The 22,433-nt window shown below is 33.7% G+C and overlaps 1 protein-coding gene across 3 annotated transcripts in view; it reads left to right on the forward strand.

The window, feature by feature from the left end:
- The window catches only part of LOC114326749 (lambda-crystallin homolog), a 593,088-nt gene that overhangs the window by 560,190 nt on the left and 10,465 nt on the right, over positions 1-22,433 (forward strand). For all 3 annotated transcript variants that reach the window (XM_050643140.1, XM_050643139.1, XM_028275180.2), the window contains 3 exons: positions 17,068-17,255; positions 20,000-20,183; positions 22,137-22,319. In XM_050643140.1, the coding sequence (XP_050499097.1) occupies positions 17,068-17,255; positions 20,000-20,183; positions 22,137-22,319 (555 nt within the window). The remainder of the gene's footprint in view (positions 1-17,067; positions 17,256-19,999; positions 20,184-22,136; positions 22,320-22,433) is intronic.

The following is a 22,433-nucleotide window of genomic DNA, read 5'->3' on the forward strand; positions in this document are numbered from 1 at the left end:
TGCCGGCCGGAATTTTTGGGCAGAAATTGTTTAAACAATTGTTTTAAACAAATACAAAAGATCACATTTTTTTGCTCCGGAACATATATTTTTAAGTTTTGTGGGTCATTCTAAACAAGAAAGATATCCTGTAAATTTTATAAAAAATTGATAGTTTTCGAGTTATTGGCGATTTAAATATGAAAAATGCGAAAATACGCATTTTCGAGGCTTAAAAACTCATATTCAAATTAATATTTTTGAGCTTGCCAGATACTTAAATTGAAGTTTATACATTCAGCTTTAAGATTCTGAAAAGTGATCGCGTCTAACCTTAATTTAAACCGTTGTTTTGTAATTGTTAAATTATGCATGTCCATCCGATTTTTTTACCGGTGCGGCGAGCTCTATTTCAAAAATCTCCTATTTTCCTCCAAAAAATATTTTTTCTAGATTCTTTGAGACATTGTAAATAAAATAAGTTTCTTGAAATTTTTCTCAAAAGTTGATAGTCTTAAAGTTATAAGCGATTTAAAATCCGAAAATGCGTTTTTTTGGCACTTTTCGTATTTTAAATCGCTTATAACTTTAAAACTACTAACTTTTCAGAAAAATTTTAAAAAACTTTTTTTATTTAGAATATCTCAAAGAATCTAGAAAAAATATATTTCGGAGGAAAATATGAGATTTTTGATATAGAGCGCGCCGCACCGGCAAAAAAGTCCGATAAACACGCAGATTTAACAATTAAAAAACAACAGTATAAGTTAAGGTTAGACGCGATCACTCTTCAGAATCTTGAAGTTGAATGTTTAGTCTTCAATTTAAGTATCTGGCACCCTCACATATACTAATTTAAATATGAGTTTTTAAGCCTCGAAAATGGGTATTTTCGCATTTTTCAGATTTTAAGTCACCTATACCTCGAAAACTATCAATTTTTAAGAAAAATTACAAGATACCTTTCGTGTTTAGAATGATCTAAAAACCTAAAAATATATATTCCAGACCAAAAAAACGTGACCAAAAAAACGTATTTGTTTAAAAAAATTGTTTGAACAATTTCTGCCCAAAAATTCCGCCCGGCACCCTTCGGATTTGTTTAAAGGGGACATTTTTGAATAGAAATCCACAAAGAAACCGAATCAGAATTTTTTCAGACGGGAGCGGTCTCACCACATGGACTAGTTGCATAATATACTGTTTTCTATAACCGTGTTAAAAATTCAATTTTTAGCACTTCATACAAGCGTTAAAAATGCTACTTTAAGGCACTAGTGCTTTAAAAATTTTAAGGCACTGCAGTTCGTATTGACCGTATAGGCAATTTTGATGTAATGTTAAAAAAATATAAAAATGGTATGTCAGTAAAAGTTTTTGTAGATATTGTCCTGTAATTACGTTTGTAGAAAAAATATTGTATGATATGCGTGTTAAAAAGTACATTTTTAAGGCACTCGTGTGAATTGCAGAACTCGCTTTCGCTCATTCTGCAAACTTTCACATGCGTGCCTTAAACGTAAACGTGTACTTTTAACACTTATATCATAAATAACTATTAATACATTGAAAGGAGATAGTTTTAAATTGCATCGTATATTACGGACCTTAGCAACAACCATTGTTGACTTAATTGTTTACGGAAGTTTTGAAGCATTTGTCAGACGTCTGCTAGTTTTTAAAACGCCGTTGTGGATTTTTCGTTAAAATGCAAGAAAATATCGTAGAAAAAGATCAATTTCAAGATATAGAGGTAGCGGCCAATCAAGCTATGCTGGATTTGTTGCTGAGGAAATCCAGAATGCAATATGATATCGCTTATTAGACGAAGCAACGAAGCATTAAACCTAGGAATCTTGTGCAGTAAGATGAATCGTCATGCAACTTTTTGCATTCGATTAGAGAGAGTGTCAGGCAACTTTGTGAACTAAATTTATCTAGGGCAAAAATTTTTGTGCATAAGAAAATACATTTTAAAAGTGCATCTCGAAGAGGTGAACATTCAAAAATTTACAACTCGGGCAATATTGATGGAAATGAGTTGAATTTTTATAATCGGGGGTTTTGGGGATCGCTGAGTACGAATTTCATATCGGCGATGGTCTCCAAGGTACCTGGTGCCCACGGTGGAACTCGTCGCCTAGAGTTTTACGTTATAATCATTAAAAATCAGTCAATATCCATTACTCGGGGGTTTTTGGGGTCGTAGGCCACGAATTTCGTGTTGGTGATGGTCTCCAAGATACCTGGTGCCCAGAGTGGAACTCGTCGCCTGGAGTTTTATGTTATAATCATTCAAAATCAGTCAATAACCATTACTCTGAGGGTTTTGGGGGTCGCTGAACAAGAGTTTCATGTGGTCGATGGTCTCCAAGGTACCTGGTGCCCAAAATGGAACTCGTCGTCTAGAGTTTTATATTATAATTATTACAAATCATTTAAAACCATTACTCCGGGAGTTTTGGGGGTCGCTGAACATGAATTTCATGACGGTGATGGTCTCCAAGGTACCTGGTGCCCAGGGTGGAACTCGTCGCCTGGAGTTTTATGGTATAATCATACAAAATCAGTCAATAACCATTACTATGAGGGTTTTAGGGGTCGTTGGGCATCATTTTCATGTTGGCGATGGTCTTCAAGGTAGGTATACAATAATCTAAAAAATACGTGTTAAATTAAATGTTAGTGCACGTATTCATAATCAATTTATTTGTATAATATAATGAAAAAATTAATAAAAAAGTAAAATAAAATAAAAAAAATATATTTACTTACTTGAAGTTACACAAATTTCTCTCTTCCGCAATTTCGAAAACCAAACTTATAAAACAGCGCAGCTATAGACTGTAGATAATGAAAATTCCTTTAATACCAATCTTAAACAGCTTGATATTATAATATTATTATTTATTCTGTAATTAACAAAACTAATAAGTATAAAATATATGATTTTTTCAAAACACCAACATTAAAAACTGACTTTGCTTTAAATACGGTATCACTTTTTAGAAGTTTTTTATAATTAATTAAAAATTTTTAAAAGAACAGAACTACATAAAAGTGTTGCTTGGAGGTATTCATATATATACTATGCTTTGTTTTTAAACCAGGAGCAGTAAAGATTCACACCCAAGAAAGTCAATAGAAAAATCACCATATACATCTTCTTTTTTGGTTGATCATATCGGCCTTCGACGGTAATCCATTAACAATATATTATACTAATACGTCGCTAAAGAGTTCTAAAAACCACTGTTTTTTTATATAAAAGCAGACTAGAAATCTAAAAATTAAAATAATACCGCAGAAAACACAAAAAATCGCTGATATAACTTAATTACCCTTAAAATGCCAATTATGTCAAAATTTCATAAATGTCATTAGTGTCAAAATTTAACGACAACTGCTTTAAAAGCGACAAAATTTTAAAATAATTTTTAAATAGGTAATTTTTTAGGATATAATATAAAAGTGTTTTAAGAAAAATTATTGTTGTTCTGAAGCTATTTCCTTGTGGCATTTTTATAATTACGTATTTTTTATGGGAAATAAGCCACAATTTTACTAAAAAATGAATTTATTAACGTTTCGAAGCCCAAATCGGGTTTCGTTGTCAAAATACAAAATACTATTAAAATAAAACAAACATGTTGTTGCTAAGTAAAAAAATTCTTCTAATAATTTATTTAATCTGACTCATTTATATTGGCAATTCAGATGTATATTATACATTTTAAAGTAGAAGACTTTAAAATGATATTGCCAATATTTATGAGTTGCGTTCCTGGGACGACTTTACTAAAAGATAGTTCATTCGATTACATGAAATCAATCCCAACTCAAGAATATCCGTCGCAAAAAAATCATAGCATGTGATCTGTCTTTAAAAAGACAACCAAATGCAACGATGACAGTAAAATTCTCGTGTTAGAGATTTCATAGTAAATCACGAGGGAAAACCAGGAAAAAAATTTCATAGGAAATAAATTCAACATTTCAACAACATTCAAAACAACAAACACATTGAGATCTATTCTATCTAAAACTAAACCTAACAATGAACAAGAAAGAACAAAGAATTGCATTTATAGAATACCTTGTAAATGCGAACAATTTTATTTAGGTGAAACATCAAGACCATTAAACGTTAGAATAAGTGAACATCAGTCTTATATTAAAAACAGAGAATTTGATAGATCTCAGATATGTCAACACGCATGGGATAATGAACATAGAGTTCAGTGGAGAGATTCAAGTATAGTCCTGAAAGAATCAGATAGTAAAAAGAGAAAAATCAAAGAAGCGGCTCTAATTATGCTAAATGAAACCAATTGTGTCGCAAATTCCTCGGTAGAATGCAGTAGGATGTGGTTACCCATACTGAAAGAGGAAGTCAATAGAAAGAAAATACCACGATTAGTAAGTCAATAACATATCGAGTTAGTACAAATTTTATATTTTAGTATTACTTATTGTATATCTATGTAATTAGTTTTTTGAAGGTAGATTAAATGTAAGACCAAATACTTACGATGTCGGGATAGTATCACGAGGTTTTTTCCTGGTTTTCCCTCGTGATTTACTATGGAATCTCTAACACGAGAATTTTACTGTCATCGTTGCATTTGGTTGTCTTTTTAAAGACAGATCACATGCTATGATTTTTTTGCGACGGATATTCTTGAGTTGGGATTGATTTCATGTAATCGAATGAACTATCTTTTAGTAAAGTCGTCCCAGGAACGCAACTCATAAATATTGGCAATATCATTTTAAAGTCTTCTACTTTAAAATGTATAATATACATCTGAATTGCCAATATAAATGAGTCAGATTAAATAAATTATTAGAAGAATTTTTTTACTTAGCAACAACATGTTTGTTTTATTTTAATAGTATTTTGTATTTTGACAACGAAACCCGATTTGGGCTTCGAAACGTTAATAAATTCATTTTTTAGTAAAATTGTGGCTTATTTCCCATAAAAAATACGTAATTAGAAAAATTATTAATGAAAAATATATTTAGCGACCCCCAAAACACCGAAGTAATGGATATTGACTGATTTTGAATGAATATAACATAAAACTGCAGGCGACGAGTTCCACCCTAGGCACCAGGTACTTTGGAGACCATCGGCGACATGAAATTCGTAATCAGAGACCCCAAAAACCCCCCGAGTAATGGTTATTGACTGGTTTTGAATGGTTACAACATAAAACTCCAGGCGACGAGTTTCACCCTGGGCACCAGGTAACTTAGAGACCATCGCCGACATGAAATTCGTACTAAGCGACTCCCAAAACCCCCAGATTAATGGTTTTTCACTGATTTTGAATAATTATGACATATAACTTCAGGCGACGAGTTGCACCCTGGGAACCAGGTACCTTGGAGACCACCGCCAACATTAAATTGTGTGTAGCGACTCCAAAAGCCCCCGAGTAATGGTTATTGACTGATTTTGAATGGTTATAACATAAAACGCTAGGCAACGAGTTCCAAGCCTTGGCACCAGGTGCCTTGGGCACCATCGCCGACATGAAATGCGTACTCAGGGACCCTCAAAACCACCAGGGTAATAGTTTTTGACTAATTTTGAATAATTATAACTAAAAACTCCTGGTAACTAGTTCCACTTTAGGCACCAGGTATCTTGGAGACCACCGCCGACATTTAATTCGTACTCAGCGACCCCCAAAACCCCGAGGGTAATAGTTTTTGGCTGATTTTGGATAATTATAACTAAAAACTCTAGGCGACGAGTTCCACCCTGGGCACCAGGTATCTTGGATGCCATCGTCAACATTAAATTCGTGGCCGGCGACCCCAAAAACCCCCCGACTAATGGAAATTGACTGATTTTTAATTATCATAACATAAAACTCTAGGCGACGAGTTCCACCGTGGGCACCAGGTACCTTGGAGACCATCGCCGATATGAAATTCGTGCTCAGCGATCCCCAAAACCCCGGAGTATAAAAATTCAACTCATTTCCGTCAATATTTCCCAAGTTCTAAATTTTTCATTTTCACCTCTTCGAGATGCACTTTTAAAATGCATTTTCTTATGCACAAAAATTTTTGCCCTAGATGAATTTAGTTCACAAAGTTGCCTGACACTCTCTCTAATCGAATGCAAAAAGTTCCATGACAATTCATCTTACTGCACAAAATTCCTAGGTTTTGGGCTTTTTAGTGCTTCGTTGCTTCGTCTTTAAAATAAGTTTGAGAAATGGTGTGAAGCCTTAACTTCGACTGGAAATTCAGTTATTTCTACTTAACCATGAAAAATGGAAAACTGCAGTGCAAGAAATTCATTTTTAACACGTTTGTAGAAAAACAAAATTATTGATAAAATACTGGTTATTTGTAATCAATTTTTGCTCCCGTGCCACTTGTTTTGATTTAAATTATATAAATATTATCAGTGACGGAGATAAAGGTGAAGGTTTGGCCGATACTAATATAAATTACTCGTAATCGCTCAATTTTAAATTCGGAAGGTCTTCAGTGATAAGAAATTCAAGATATTAGGTCATTGTAGTCCGTTTCCTTTGAGCATAGACGAAAAATAAAATATTTTCCAGTTGAATAATATGGAGACTAACTTAATTTGTTCCCTTTTTAATTGCTCCTGTGTTTTGGCATCCGATTTGGTATCCAATTAATTTTTTACTTGTTTCTGTACTTTCTTTATTCCTTTCCTCAACTGTGGTGTTTCTTTATTTTGAAAGGTACAAAAATTAAGTTTCTTTTTTTAACGTTTCAACGTACCTACTCGTATATATTATTATTATTTTATTTAATTAAAGGTAATTAAACATTTGATAAAAAATGTGATAAGGTATAATGAATTTAAGCACGTTTAAAGATATAGCACTTTTAATAAATGTACCTAATTATATCTTTGTACTCAATTTAATTACATGCGGCATGTGAATAAGTCAAGTAATTAATAATAAAAGAGAAAATTTAATGTGATTTTTAATTACAAATATTTCATTCAAAAGAAACTTTTATTTTTTCTAATGGACTTTCGGCCCTCGGTAATAAAATAGTTTTTCATTCTGCGTTTAAATTTTTCAAAAATATTTCGAGATTATTACCGAGGGCCAAAAGTCCCTTAGAATAAACAAAATAACTTTTCTGAATGAAATTCTATTTAACTTAATATTTTGGTTTAATATCTCTGATACTTTCACTTCTTAAAAAACTTCTCTCCCCTTTTTTAGGTTATGCTTTGGTATTTTCGCTCCCATTTCCAATATTTCTCTTACATACTAACAGTACAAATTGTTACATGCTATCAATAGAAATTATCACACCTTCTTTTAAGTCACGTTCTTTATAATTTCTACTTCATGAAATTCAAGAATAAAGAATAAAGGCACTGATGCTTAATATACAATATTGATATACCGATGACAATATACCGCAAGATGATGTAGGTACTGAGCAGATGATCGAAGTGAAAGAAGGCGACTGGGCTGCTGAGACGAAAAATTTCAGAAAAACATAAAGACTTTTTTTGTAGAATCTCTTTCTTCATTGTCTCATTTCTTCTTTGTGTTTTCCTTTGTTACCGTGAAATGTCAAAATTTTTGGCAATTATATTTTGTTTTTCAACCGCATAAGCCAGTTCCTTCCATCAGTTGTTTATAGTATGGTTTAAAAAAAATTCAATTTACTGTATTTATCTTCTTCTTCTTCTTCTTCGTCTAGCCATTCACGTCCACATCTGAACATAAGCCTCTTCAAGTTTTCCTTTCCATTGTTTTTTGTTGTACGCTACTTATAGTCAATTTTTCCCGGCAGTTCGTTTCAGATTATTTGTCCATCTCATATGAGGTCTGCCTCTGGGTCTTTTGTGTTGGTATGGTCTCCAGGTTAGAATTGTTCTGTGCCATTTGTTTAGATCGCTCCTAGCTACATGTCCAGCGTATTCCCATTTCAAGTTTAATGATTTTTGTACCACATCGGTGACTTTGGTTTTCTGTCTTATCCAGTGTTTGTTTTCCTGTCCTTAAGTGATATAAATGCCAAGCATTGCTCTTTCCATCGCGTGTTGAGTGACTCTGAATGTTCATATTCTTTTTTGTGATTTGTATTTATTTTATTGGGGAAAAATTAAGTGTCTTTAAAAGTCGCTACAGAAAATTTAGTAAAAGTGCCCAGCTTCATGGTAAATTAGATGATATTTTATTCAAAAACTTCGCTAGAATGTCCTGAAGTGATTTTTCATTTCTTTTGAATAAAGTTAGCCCATTAATTACAAACCAGATCACCAATATGAGAGAACCAATTCCTGCATGAATTACATGATTTAAGCCTTGCAGAAAAATAAGTGCACACAAGATATACAGGCTGTTTAGTTTTAAATTAGATACACGCCCTATAAATGGCAACACTGCTTCTCCGCTGCCCATCTAATGCAACTGGTTCGCGCCGACTCGTTCAGTCATTCGTCATTCTGGTGGCATTCTCATTCTCATAAGCAATGTTGCCGATTTTAGCCTTCAGTAGGCTATATCTAATCAAACATTAAACGTTCTGTATAACAAACTCACTCGAATTTCTATACCCACTTGATATTCGGCAATCCGTACCAGATACGTTGAGCAATAGGAATGTATGGAACAGTTAGAAGCAATACTGCCAAAACAATTGCCGTATTTTTTTGAAATCAGCACATCGCTCCACTAATTACTCTAAATTGATCCATTCGTGTTATCGAGCAATTATTGCTAAAAAAAATTCCCGCATAAGTGCACCGTGAAGTCAGTTATCATAACCGTGACCTATGGTAGGGGAGCACAAGCGGGGATTTTTGCAGTAACACAAGCGCGTCAGATTATCATATGGGGAGAAACCTAGTACCCTTCAGATGTACCTCTACCATATATTGGCTCTATACACAGGGGAGTTCGATAAGGGGGGCCGAAAAAAAAATCTATCCTTAGAAAAACTCGAAATCGTCAGATTAAGATAAGGTAAGTTAAGTAAGTACATGCAAAACAGTGTTTATTTAAAAAATCTGACGATTTGGGCGGGGCGTAAGTAAATGGTTGAGTCACAAAGTTTCACAAGAAAAAGCGAATATTTCGCGAAATGAACGATAGATCTAAAAACTAAAAAAGATGTGCTCAATATTTGTCAAAAATCTATCGAATGATACCAAACACGACTCCCCACGGAGAGGGGTGAGGGGTAAATTTAAAATTTTAAATACGAATCCCGCGATATTTTGCGAAATGAACATCAGATCGAAAAACTGAAAAATACACTTATTCAATATTTTTGAAACATCTATCGAATGGCACCAAACACGGAGGTGGGGTGGAGGGTTACTTTAAAATTTTAAATAGGAGCCCCATTTTTTATTGCAGATTCGGATTCCTTACGTGAAAATAAGTAACTTTTATTTGAAACATTTTTTCGAATTATGGATAAATTGCGCTATAATCGGAAAAAACGATTGTTTTTGGTTTTAGAACCTACTCTTCACCTTCACAACCCAATAGGTCCCCAAAGCGCTCGGGTGACTGCACATTTAGCATACTTTCCTCCCCTACTTAGTTGTCGATTACTTAAAGATTTGACCTTTATCTTGAACTTGAACGACGGATTGTATAATTGAATTTTGAAGCCTTGTTGTTTTTATTAGCAAAAAAATCTTTAAGATATCGAGTTAATCAAACAGCATATAAAATAAGGTTAAAGTATGTAGAAAAACCTTGAAACAAGCAAATCATTTGCTTAACAATATCTTAAACTGTATTGCTTTGTTTGGTTTGGGTTTTACCTTACTTGATTAATTGCTTTATGGTAGGGGAGCCCAAGCGGGGATTTTTACAGTTACTCGAGCGCGTCGGATTATCACATGGGGAGAAACCTGGTACCCTGCAGATGTACCTCTACCATATATTGGCTCTTAACACAGGGGAGTTCGTTAAGGGGGGCCCGAAAAAAAATCTATCCTTAAAAATACTCGAAATTGTCAGGTTAAGATAAGGTAAGTTAAGTACATGCAAAAGAGTGTATATTTAAAAAATCTGACGATTTGAGCAGGGCGTAAGGAAATGGGTGAGTTAAAAATTTTCACAAAATAAAAGCGAATAATTCACGAAATGAACGTTAGATCGAAAAACTAAAAAATACGTGTTCAATATTTTTCAATAATCTATCGAATGATACCAAACATGACCACCCACGGAGATGGGTGGGGGTAAATTTAAAATTTTAAATACAAATCCCGCGATATTTCGCAAAATAACCATTAGATCGAACAACTGCAAAATACACTTAATTAATATTTTTGAAAAATCTATCGAATGGTACCAAACACGACCCCCCACGGAGGTGGGGTGTGGGGTTACTTTAAAATCTTAAATAGGAGCTCCAAATTGTTATCTGGGTTTGGATTCTTTACGTAAAAATAAGCAACTTTTATTCGAAACATTTTTTCGAATTATGGATAGATGGCGCTATAATCTGAAAAAACCATTGTTGAAATGGAAAATTAAATTAAAAATGAACAATGAAAAACTTTACTTAACTTTTTTTTGTTTTAGCCTACTCTTCACAACCCAATAGGTCCCCAAAGCGCTCGAGTGACTGCACCATACTTTGCTCCCCTACTACACACACCGGCAAAATTAGCCGAACACCTTAAAAATGGAAAATGTTTGATGTCTCGAATTTTCTAAACCAGTGGTCCGATTCGAGTGATTCTTTTAGTATGTTATAGCCTTATTATTTAAGAATATCGTTGTGATAATATTGTTGCTAGACAGTTAAATATCATTTTATACCGAGTGTACCAAACATACTGTGTTTTTTTCTTAAAGTTTGGAACACCCTGTGAAATATTCTAGCATATGTAAAATATTAAAATTAAAACTCGATTTTAGAGTTAGGCTTTCTTAACATTCTTCTTTTCGATTCATTTAATTGTGTGGGATAATAAAAACGTTATGCGCGTTGACAACTATCCATGTTTTTCATGAATAAATCCTCATAGTAGGGGAGGAAAGTATGCTAAATTTGCAGTTACTCGAGCGTTACGGGACCTACTGGATTGTGAAGAGTATGTGCTAAAATAAGAAACATGTTAAGTTAAGTTTTCCATAAAGTGGGGACTTTTCATTTTTTAATTTAATTTTGCATTTGAAATAATCGTTTTTTTTTCGATTATAGCGCTATCTATCCATAATTAGAAAAAATTAGTCGAATTAAAGTTGCTTATTTTTACGTAAAGAATCCAAATCTGCAATAAAAATTGGTGGCTCCTATTTAAGATTTTAAATTAAATCCCCCACCCCACCTCCGTGGGCACTCGTGTTTGGTGCCATTCGATAGATTTTTCAAAAATATTGAATACATGTATTTTGCAGTTTTACGATCTGATGTTCATTTCGCGAAATATCGCAGGGTTCGTATTTAAACTTTTTAATTTACCCCTCACCCCTTTCCTTGGGGGTTGGTTTTTGGTATCATTCGACAGACTTTTGAAAAATATTAAACAAATATTTTTTAAAAACTTGTCGAAACCAAAAGACTCCATTTTCAAACAAATAAATGTTTAAAAATAATAAAATCTTTGGATTTCTTAGTTCGGAACAGATTCTCTCTTATACCTATTACCCATCCTTCTAAAATTTGCAAGGAATAAAGGGTGATGAATGCAGAGACGTGGGGGTCTATATAGTTGCACTCCACAACACATCTTTTCATCGAGGCAAAGATCAACGAAACTGTCTCCTTGTACTCAATACGTGAGTAAGAACGTAGGTAGATAAAGGCATTATTTTTATTTTCAATTCAGAGATCATTACCCTCTTTCTATGGCCATTTCGAACCCCTTAGTTCTCATCAGGAAAGCTACCGTAATGATGCTCTGAAAAGAAAATAAAAATCTTTGCCATTTCTGTCAATTATAAAATATAATTAACATTCAGACGCTATAGCGACATCTATTAACAACTTGTCGAAACTTAAAGACTCCATTTTCAAACAAATAAATGTTTAAAAATAATAAAATCTTTGGATTTCTTAGTTCGGAACAGATTCTCTCTTATACCTATTCCCCATCCTTCTAAAATTTGCAAAAATATTTTTTAGTTTTTCGATCTGACGTTCATTTCGCGAAATATTCGCTTTTTTTGTGAAACTTTGTGACTCGCCCATTTTCTTAGGCCACGTTCAAATTGTCAGATTTTTTAAATATACACTATTTTTCTGAGGATAGATTTTTCTTCGGATCCCCCTTAACGAAGTCCCCTGTATTAAGAACCAATATTATGGTAGAGGTACACTTACAGGGTACAAGGTTTCTCACTATTTTCTTATGTTGGACAATAAAAAAGTTATGTGCGTTAACAACTAGCCATGTTTTCCATCAATAACTCCTCATTTTCTGCTTAGTTTAATAAACAAATGTGCGTTAACAACTAGCCGTGTTTTCCACCAATAACTCCTCATTTTCTGCTTAGTTTATTAAACAATCCTAAACTAGGCTATGAGAAAGTTTCACAAAAAAACCGAATATTTCGCGAAGTAAACGTCAGATCGAAAAACTAAAAAATACGTGTTAATATTTTTCAAAGATCTATCGCAGTGATTCCCAAAGTGGTCCAGGTGGACCCCCAGGGGTCCACGAGAGACTCAACGAGGGTCTACGTTGGCGTAAAATAAAAATGGAGGTTCACAAGTTGTAAGTGGGGGTCCACGAAAATTTTATAGTGATTTGGTATTTATTTAAACAAATTTGCATTTTCTATCGTAAAATATCAATGAAAAAAATAATGTTTTAATAGTAGGGACTTAAAAATGTCATTAAAATATATTATAACAAGATATTTTGATTAAAAACAAGTTTTTGATCAAATTTTAATGTAGAAAACTTTAAAATGCCTTTTTTTACATGGGTCGAAGCGTGCATGTTTAACAAGGTTTAATGCCTGGTTGCACCAACAGATCTTAAGTTCCAGATTAGCTAAGCTCTACTTATAAATAGGGCCTCCTTGAGTATCACTTACGTTGCACCATCATTTTAGATTCTTACCTTATTATCAATTATATCTATTATTATATTATGGTATTCTTATTGCAATATATTATAATTATATTATATTAATTTTTATGATATTCTCGACTTAAGCTTAAGATCTGTTGGTGCAACCGGGCATTACTTACTTTTTGAATCAGTTTTAGAGTTTCTGAAAAGTAAAGATCCAGATTTCAAGGAAAACCTGATCAAATGGAAAGCAGACATTGCGTTTTTGACAGATTTGTTCAAAAAAGTTAATGACATTAACTTGCAGTTACAAGGGGATAACCTAAATTTAATAAAAACAAAGAGTGTAGTTTCGGCTTTTCTTGGAAAATTGAAATTTATGAAGCAAAATATTAGCGACGCGGATTCTCAGTTTCCAAACTTGTCACTTGATGAAGATATTCAGACATACGTTCAATATTTAAATCGCTGCATGATGACTTCAAAAACAGATTTGAAGATATTTTGATAATGGAAATACCACCATGGGTCATAAATCCATTTGATGAAACGAAAGTGGCGGATGTGGTATTACAAGAGTAACTACTAGAGCTCAGCACCAATGAATAACTGAAGGTGCAATTTAAAAAAGGCTATCAAACATTTTGGCAGCAAGCAGAAACACCTGAAAATATCCTGGGCTGTGGGAAATTGCGAGAAAACTTTTGATAGCGTTTACCTCGTCATACCTTGTCGAAAAAAGTTTTAGTGTCGTTACAAACCTATTAACAAAAAAAAAAAGGAGCACATTAAACATTACAGAACGGGGAGATTTGCGGTTAATCCTTACAAAACTGAAGCCAAATATTGATAATTTGCTGTCAATCCATCAAGTACATCCCTCCCATTAAAAGTATGGGTATTTTTTATTATTGATTTGCATATTTGAAGTTACATAACGTTTTTAGTGTTTCATTTTAATTCTTTTTAGTCTGTAATCATTATCATTTTAATAAATATATCGTAAGAAAATATACCTACTATTTTTTCTTTATTTTTACCACTCCGAATTTGGCACTATTTTCGAAGACAAAGAACAGGAGTTACCGATGTAATTTCCCGAATTGCCACCCTGAAATGGAACTGGGCCGGACACATCGCCCGAATCAGTGATGAGAGGTGGACGAAGAGATTATTTGAGTGGAGGCCGAGATTAGACAAAAGAAGTAGAGGAAGACCACCTACTCGTTGGACTGACGATATCAAGAAAATGTCAAGAAATTAGATGCAAAGTGCCCAAAATAGAGCACAATGGACAAAAATGAGGGAGGCCTATGTCCAACAGTGGACGCAAAGAGCTGGGTGATGATGAATGATGATGAATTTAGGGTTGAAACTCACCCGCGACGCCAATTTCCATCGTTAGATCTTCACACTTGGAACGAGTTTTGGGAATATGGTAAAAATGTAGCAGCAGGGGTCCACCGAAACCAGTAAATTGTGGTCTACGTGAAAAAATAGTTTGGGAACCTCTGATCTATCGAATAATACTAAATACAATACCTCTCGGAGAGGGGTGGGAGGTAAATTAAAAATTTTAAATACGATATTTGGCGAAATGAACATCAGATCGTAAAACTGCAAAATACACGTATTCAATATTTTTTCAAAATCTATCGAATGGTACCAAACACGAGCCTCCACGAAGGTGGGGTAGGGGATTTAATTTAAAATCTTAAATAAGAGCCCCCAATTTTTATTGCAGATTTGGATTCTTTACGCAAAAATAAGCAACTTTAATTCGACTAATTTTTTCGAATTATGGATAGATAGCGCTATAATCGGAAAAAACGATTGGTGGAAATGGAAAATTAAATTAAAAAATATCCTACGCTTTATGGAAAACGTATCTTAACTTTTTTTGGTTTTAGCACCCACCCTTTACAATCCAATAGGTCCCCATAACGCTCGAGTAACTGCAAATTTAGCATACTTTCCTCCCCTACTATGAGGATTTATTGATGAAAAACATGGCTAGTTGTTAAAGCTCATAACTTTTTTATTTTCCAACATAAGCAAATGAATCAAAAAAGAAAATGTTAAGAAAGCCTAAGGCTATAATAAAGATTTAATTTCAATATTTTATATATGCCAGAATATTCCACAGGGTGTTGTCCACCGAACTTGAAGAAAAAAACACAGTATGATTATTACACCCGGTATAAAATAACATTTACCTGTCTAGCAACAATATTATTACACTGCTATTCTTAAATAATAAGGCTATAACATACTAAAAGAATCACTCAAATAGGACAACAGGTTTAGAAAATTCGAGACATCAAACATGTCCCATTTTTAAGGCGTTCGGCTAATCTTGCCGGTGTGTGTATTTGTATCGCTAACTAATTTAGTTAAGCCTACCTATTTTTTTAACAGCATAATAAGCATATAAAACAGAATAAGAAACCTATAGGTCGATAATTCCATTATGGTACAGAATATCAAATATTATTTTAAAAAATTTAGGTTTTATGATCGTCTTTGGCATCCTCTTTCTTTCCATTCTCAGCATGTACCCCATCCATCTTACCCTTTATGCCTTTATGAAGCGATTGATGCTTATACAGTTCCTATTAGTCCTGTCGCCAGGGGGTTACAACGGCCTCCTTTATTCAGATGGACTCACCCAAGTTTTTTTTTATGTATTTTGACCCGTAGACCACGAATTTTTTGGGTAACAGTTGAGCTGGATGTCGATAAGATTGTTATAAATAAAGAACTTGAGAAATTACATAACAGCGATTTTTAGCAAAACAAAACATTTTTTTGTATTTTTTGGGTCATTCTAAGCAAAAAATGTTCTTACAGTTTTTTTTGTAGGATGCATAGTTTTCGAGATAAACGCGGTTGAACTTTCAAAAAATCGAAAAATTGCAATTTTTGAACCCGAATAACTTTTTATTAAAAAATAAAATAGCAAATCTGCTTACCGCATTTGAAAGTTTAAGTCAAATTCTATCGGTTTTGATTATTTTCATTGCTACAAATTATTTTTTTTTATTGTTAAACAAAGCTATAAACACATAGTGCTTCAATGATGTTTTCAATGCATTTCTCATTTAAAATCGAATGAGTAAGCGAGCCTACAAACAGGTGTTTCTGCGTAGCATGCGATAAAACACATAGCATTGGGCACGGGAAACACTATTTGTTTATAGGTTTGTTTGACAATAAAAAAATTAATTTTTAGTAATGCAAATAATCAAAACCGGTATATTTGACTTGAACTTTCAAATGCCGTAAGCAGAGTTGCTATTTTATTTTATAATCAAAAGTTATTCGGGTTCAAAAATTGCAATTTTTCGATTTTTTGAAAGTTCAACCGCGTTTATCTCTAAAACTATGCATCGACAAAAAACTTGTAGGAACATTTTTTACTTAGAATGACCCAAAAAATACAAAAACATGTTTCGTTTTGCGAAAAATCGCTGTTATGTAATTCCTCAAGTTCTTTGATTATAACAATCTTTTCGACATCCGGATCAACTGTTACCCAAAAAATTCCTGTTCTTAAGAACAAATAGTGTTGTATACAAATTTTCTCTCTTGTCAAATTTCCAGGAGATATTAAAATTAAATGTTTTCTTATATCCTAGAAAAACCCTATATTCTAAAACTAAATAAAATTGTTTACCGTCGATTTCTTTCTAGGAAATCATTTAGAAATATTCTATTGTCTATTCCAAAGCGGCACATTAACTTTCTAAAACCGACCGTAATTTAGTTCATTGTTTGAATTGCATAAATCCGTACGTAGAATCTTTATCACTAACGTTTTTCTCGTTCCACGAAAACACTGCTTACGGCTAAATCATATTATTTACAAATTTTGGCTATATACAGGGCGATGAAAATTTATGATCTCGTGGTCTTTGACATAAAATTAATTCTCTAAATATTCTCCATAAAAATTATTTAACAGTATATATTTATAATTTTATTTGAGATTGGGTGCATCTTTTAGATCCATTTATCTATTTTATCTTTGTGTTTGATTAAGAAATATATTATACTATTATTTTTTGTAGTGGCCTCATTGGCCGATCATGGGCCATGATCTTTGCCGCCGCTGGTTACAAGGTCTCTCTCTACGACATAGATTCCCAACAAATTGAAGTAGCCCTTGCAGATATCAATCAACAATTGCAAACTTTGGAAAAAGAAAAAGTCCTCCGGGGAACACTTACAGGAAAACAACAATTTGCTCTTATTTCAGGTAGGTTAAACAGGTTAAACACATCAAAACTCATATATGTATCAACGTTTTTAACAGAAATCGATACCTTGATTAAAACAAAGTCCTAAGAAATTTATTTCTTCTGTCAGTTTCAGAATAACTCCGTTTAATTTTAGTTAAAAATGAAGATAATTTTTTCTTTTGCTAAGAATTCATTAACGTGTCTTTTCACCAGAGAATATAAAGACCGTGTTTTGGGACCAGCTTCCAAGTGTGTGTAAAGCAGTTTGCAATATAGTGATCCCAGCTACATCGTTTGTTTTTAGATGACCAAGTCATCTGAATATAGGCTAGTAAATAGAGGTACCTAGCTCTCTATTTAATACTATTTATTGTATGTATAAATAGTGTTGAACTCGGAGTAGATACTTGTGGAGTGCCGTTTTGAAGTACCTACTCGTCTGAAAGATGTAAACCCATTGGTTCTAACTCGAAAAGTTCATGATGTGTAACGGGTATTCGGATAACAGACTCAGTAAAACATAGGTTCTATTAAAATAAATTAATATATTCTTGTTCTTTCGGTACAAAGTAAAAATCAAAAAGAAAAAAAATGGATGAACATGGCTCAGGACAGAGAAAGATGGAGGAGCGAAGGGGAGGCCTATGTCCAATATTGGATGTCGCAAGGCTAATAGAATAAAATCAAACAATATTCTGCTCTTCGTCCGCCCCCGAAAAAAGCCCCCTTGGCGGATGTCTGTAAAAGAAAAACAAAATTGCATTTACTACTATCAAAAATAAAATAACAATGGTATTATAATAAGCAATCTCGCTGTTCCTCAACAATATATATCAACACATTAATAGTTACGCATGAACTCGCAATCACGTTAACCCTCAATACGGAATAACCACACACGGTGTCGCAATCACGTAATCAAAATATCAACAAAAAACTAAGTTTTCAATCTAATAGCACATAAAACAACATCCAAAAATGTTATTCTACATCCTAAGACTGAAAACAATGGGAAGCTTCTCTGGCAACACCTCCGAGGCTTCTACAATTTGCAAGCCATAACGGATGCTGAGACTAAGGAAGATGAGGGAATTTTACAATTTATAAGTCACGTCTGTTAGGATGTAGAATAACATTTATGGATGTTGTTTTCGTGACTAGACATCTCGTAACACGACAGTTCGTAACCGGACAATTGGTAACGGACAACTCGTAACAGCGACAGTTCGTAAGGGCGACACTTTTTAACGGCGACAGTTCGTAACTATACAAATTCGTAACGTCCAAATTGAATTATTCTATTTATTTTTGTTAACGTCGAAACTAACTGTTATTACAGTTATAATTGAAATTATGTTTATCAATTTAACGAAATAGTAGCTACCTGGATAAATATGTTGTAACACATTTTATATTTCGTGTTTCAGAAAATATTAAAAGTCTTTAAACACATACAAACTTTAAATATTTAAATACATACAAACGTTTAACAATATTTTTAAAAGTTTATCCCTCTTATTGTTCCTTAAATTTGCATGTACCTACTTAGACAAAGGAATAGAAGTAATTCGTGAAATCTTTAAGCCGACAACCATCTTTAGACACATGCCTAACTTTCTAAGTAAACATTTTTCTAAGTAAAGTATTTTATTTAAATAATTTTTATTTTCGTGTTTAAATACTTTATTATATTCTGAAACACAAAATATGAAATGCCTTAAAATGTTTATCCTGATACTGATTCGTTAAACTGATAAACATAATTTCATTTATAACTGTAATAGCAGTAGTTTCCACGTTAACAAAAATAAACAGCATAATTTAATTTGGACGTTACGAACTTATTGTATAGTTACCAACTGTCGCCGTTACGAAGTGTCGCCGTTACGAACTGTCGCTGTTACGAATTGTCCGTTACCAATTGTCCGGTTATGAACTGTCGCGTTACGAGATGTCATGGAACCGTTGTTTTATGTGCTATTAGATTGAAAACTTAGTTTTTGATAGCAGTTGCCGCTAGGGCATCCCTGCCATTTCGTTCGTTGCAATCCGTGACTGCACGCCGGGGTTTGTCCTAGTTGGGTCAGAGAGAGCAGCATATGTGCTTCCTGATGAGAGACTAATAAGTTTCGAAACCGTTAGAGGTGCTTGCTGCACTCTCTGATTGAACTGGAATAATGATGCGGCTGTAGTTTTTTGTTGCAACGAAATTGAAAATGGTTATTCATTTTTAAAATATCAACAATCACACACACACAAACCCATGCAAAAATTTGGCCCCCCGACTGGCGGTCGCTCTTAGCTCGAAGCAATTCTTCAATACAGAACCGCTCTGTGGCAGGTTGCGACTCAATATGTCGCAACACTGCGGTCATTCCCAACACAATCCGTTGGAAACTGATGAGTGGTCACGGCCTGGTAGCCCGGTTCCTTTCAACTCGGTATATTGGGTGGAATTGATTTTCTATCGTCTCGATCGCAGTTTTATACCATTTGTCTCGTATCGTCTCGTACATGGTAGTGGAAGTCTAGTGGGACTGCGTTGGTTACGATGCGCTTACGATTCCCTCCAGTGAGCTGAATGTGTAACTAGAGAAGCCAATCGTACAGATGTTAGAAAATTTTTAATAAAGGACAACATATGTCCTTGAACATCCTATTCTTGAAGTGTTTTTAGTAAAAATGTCTCCATCTTATGTGTGTCAAAAAGTTTTCTTATGTCAAAAAAAATATGGCAATAAAATTTTAACTTCATTTGCAGGTACAACCAGTCTCGCAGAAACTGTAAAAGATGCTACGATTGTGCAAGAATGTGTTCCAGAAGTGCTTGACCTAAAGAGAAAGGTTTGGAAACAAGTTGACGATATCGCTTCACCAAATACCATTTTGTCAAGTTCCACTTCGACTTTTATGCCATCACTGTTCAGCGACCACCTTAAAAATAAGTAAGTTAACATTTTTCTGTTGTATCTGCTATCGTAATAATACATTTTAACAATGATTCTTCCTCTTAAGGTGATACAGTCGCGATCAACAGGTAGCCAAAACGCGTTCCAAGATTGCGGCTGTAATTTTGAATATTTTTTCGAGATATCTAGCACACGTGTTCGTAATATAATAAACAATGGCGGTACAGAGCCCAATTTGAAAAATATATTAATATGTGGAAATTACTCTGTAATTAAATACAATATTAAAAAAACGAGCCTGTACCGCCATTAAGAAGAACAAAAAAATACACTTACTTCAAATAAACTTTTTTATCCGATGCCAAGATTTTGTGTCATTTTGGAACTACTTATGAAATAAAAAATTTTAGTAGTTCCAAAATGACACAAAATCTAGGCATCGGATAAAAAGTTTATTTGAAGAAAGTGTATTTTTTTGTTCTTCTTAATGGCGGTACAGGCTCGTTTTTTTAATGTTCTATTTAATTACAGAGTAATTTCCACATATTAATATGTTTTTCAAATTGGGCTCTGTACCGCCATTCTTTATTATATTACGAATACGTGTGCCAAATATCTCGAAAAAATATTCAAAATTACAGCCGCAATCTTGGAACGCGTTTTGGCTACCTGTTGATCGCTACTGTTTCCTCTTAAGTGTCGTAGTGCTGAATCCATACCAGGTTCTTCGTTATCCAAGCCCATGTTTCCATTCTATTCCCCCAAGTATGTAATTGCATATAGTAATTCACATTTAGGATTTCTCATCACAAATCATAAACAAATATAGATTTGTTTCATTTTGGCATTTAAATATTCTTCTTCTTCTTCAGTTTATTGGCCTCCACCTACTTGGATATTTGGCCAGCTCATTGTCGCGGAATATGGGAAAAATCCCTTATTCACTTACAATTTGGAGTTAGTTGATTGTACAATTTGCTTCTTCTTCTTCTTCTTCTTCATCTTCTTCTTCTTCTTCTTCTTCTTCTTTAGTTAACTGGCAATTTTGGTTGGTGTGGGACAAACATGACAAGATAAAAAAAATTTCACACTAGGGGCAACTGTCTATCAATACACAATCTTCATTTTCTTCTTTGATTTAGTAGAAATTTGAGTTGACATGGGACAAATACAACAACTAAAATTTTTTTTTCAACGACATTTAACTTTTTTTCTCTCGGGGGCAACTGCCGACTACTAGACAATCTTATTCTTCTACTTCTTTTTTAGTTTACTGGCAATTTTGAGTTGGCAAAATTTAAATATTAAAAAGACAGTTGCTGATTTGACAAATATGAAATTTTAATCGAATCATGCCAGTTTCTGATTGGTTCATAATTAACCTTTCTCGATGACGATAATACTCGATCTTTTTTTAACCGGGATGTTAAACAGTCTCTGCCTTGACCAAGCTATGACCCTTTCTAACGCTGTTTTACTATTTTTCCCAACCATAAAAAGTACTTTTATCTTCTCATGTGCCATCTCCTCTAAAAAGGTCGGCAACCATCATATGGTCGAATGGCAATTCGCACTCTCGATACCGCTGCTCTAAAGAGATCAACAGAAGTGCAGTTAAACCAAGCTCTCAAATTGTTTAAACAGTAGATGCATCTTCTTCCGCGACTCCTTCTACCCTGTATTCTTACTTGTATTACATATTAATTGCAGCAAGTTATAACGCTCGCCACTCATGATATTGCCCAGGTATTGCAGTTTTCCAACTTTAATTGTATTTAAAGCCTCTCTTTATTTTCCCATTCTTTTCAACACCTCGACGTTCGTGACTATATCCACCCAACTTATTCTTAATATCTTTCTGTGGGCCCATAACTCGAAGGCTTCTCGGAGGAAGATAAAACCATGAAATACAAGGTATACATTACAAGAATTCGTTAAGTAGTTATATCTTAAACTATGAATCTGTTTACCTAATTTCATCTATTTTAGGAAAAATATAATCGTATCCCACCCAGTCAACCCGCCCTACTATGTTCCTGTTGTAGAAGTAGTACCTGCTCCATGGACCGACCCTGAAGTTGCCAAGAAAACTAGAGCAATCTGGGAAGAAGTTGGACAAACTCCAGTTTCCCTCACCAAGGAAGTTCCCGGATTTATTATCAATAGACTACAGTAAGTGCCATTCAATATACATAATTGTGGTAAATGATACATTAATATTATACATAAATTCTTTTTTAAACTCCAATGAGTACAGCAATCTACTCACATGGACAATAGACATTT

The sequence above is a fragment of the Diabrotica virgifera genome, chromosome 2, assembly GCF_917563875.1.
Source record: "Diabrotica virgifera virgifera chromosome 2, PGI_DIABVI_V3a".
In the NCBI taxonomy this organism is placed as follows: Eukaryota; Metazoa; Arthropoda; class Insecta; order Coleoptera; family Chrysomelidae; genus Diabrotica; species Diabrotica virgifera.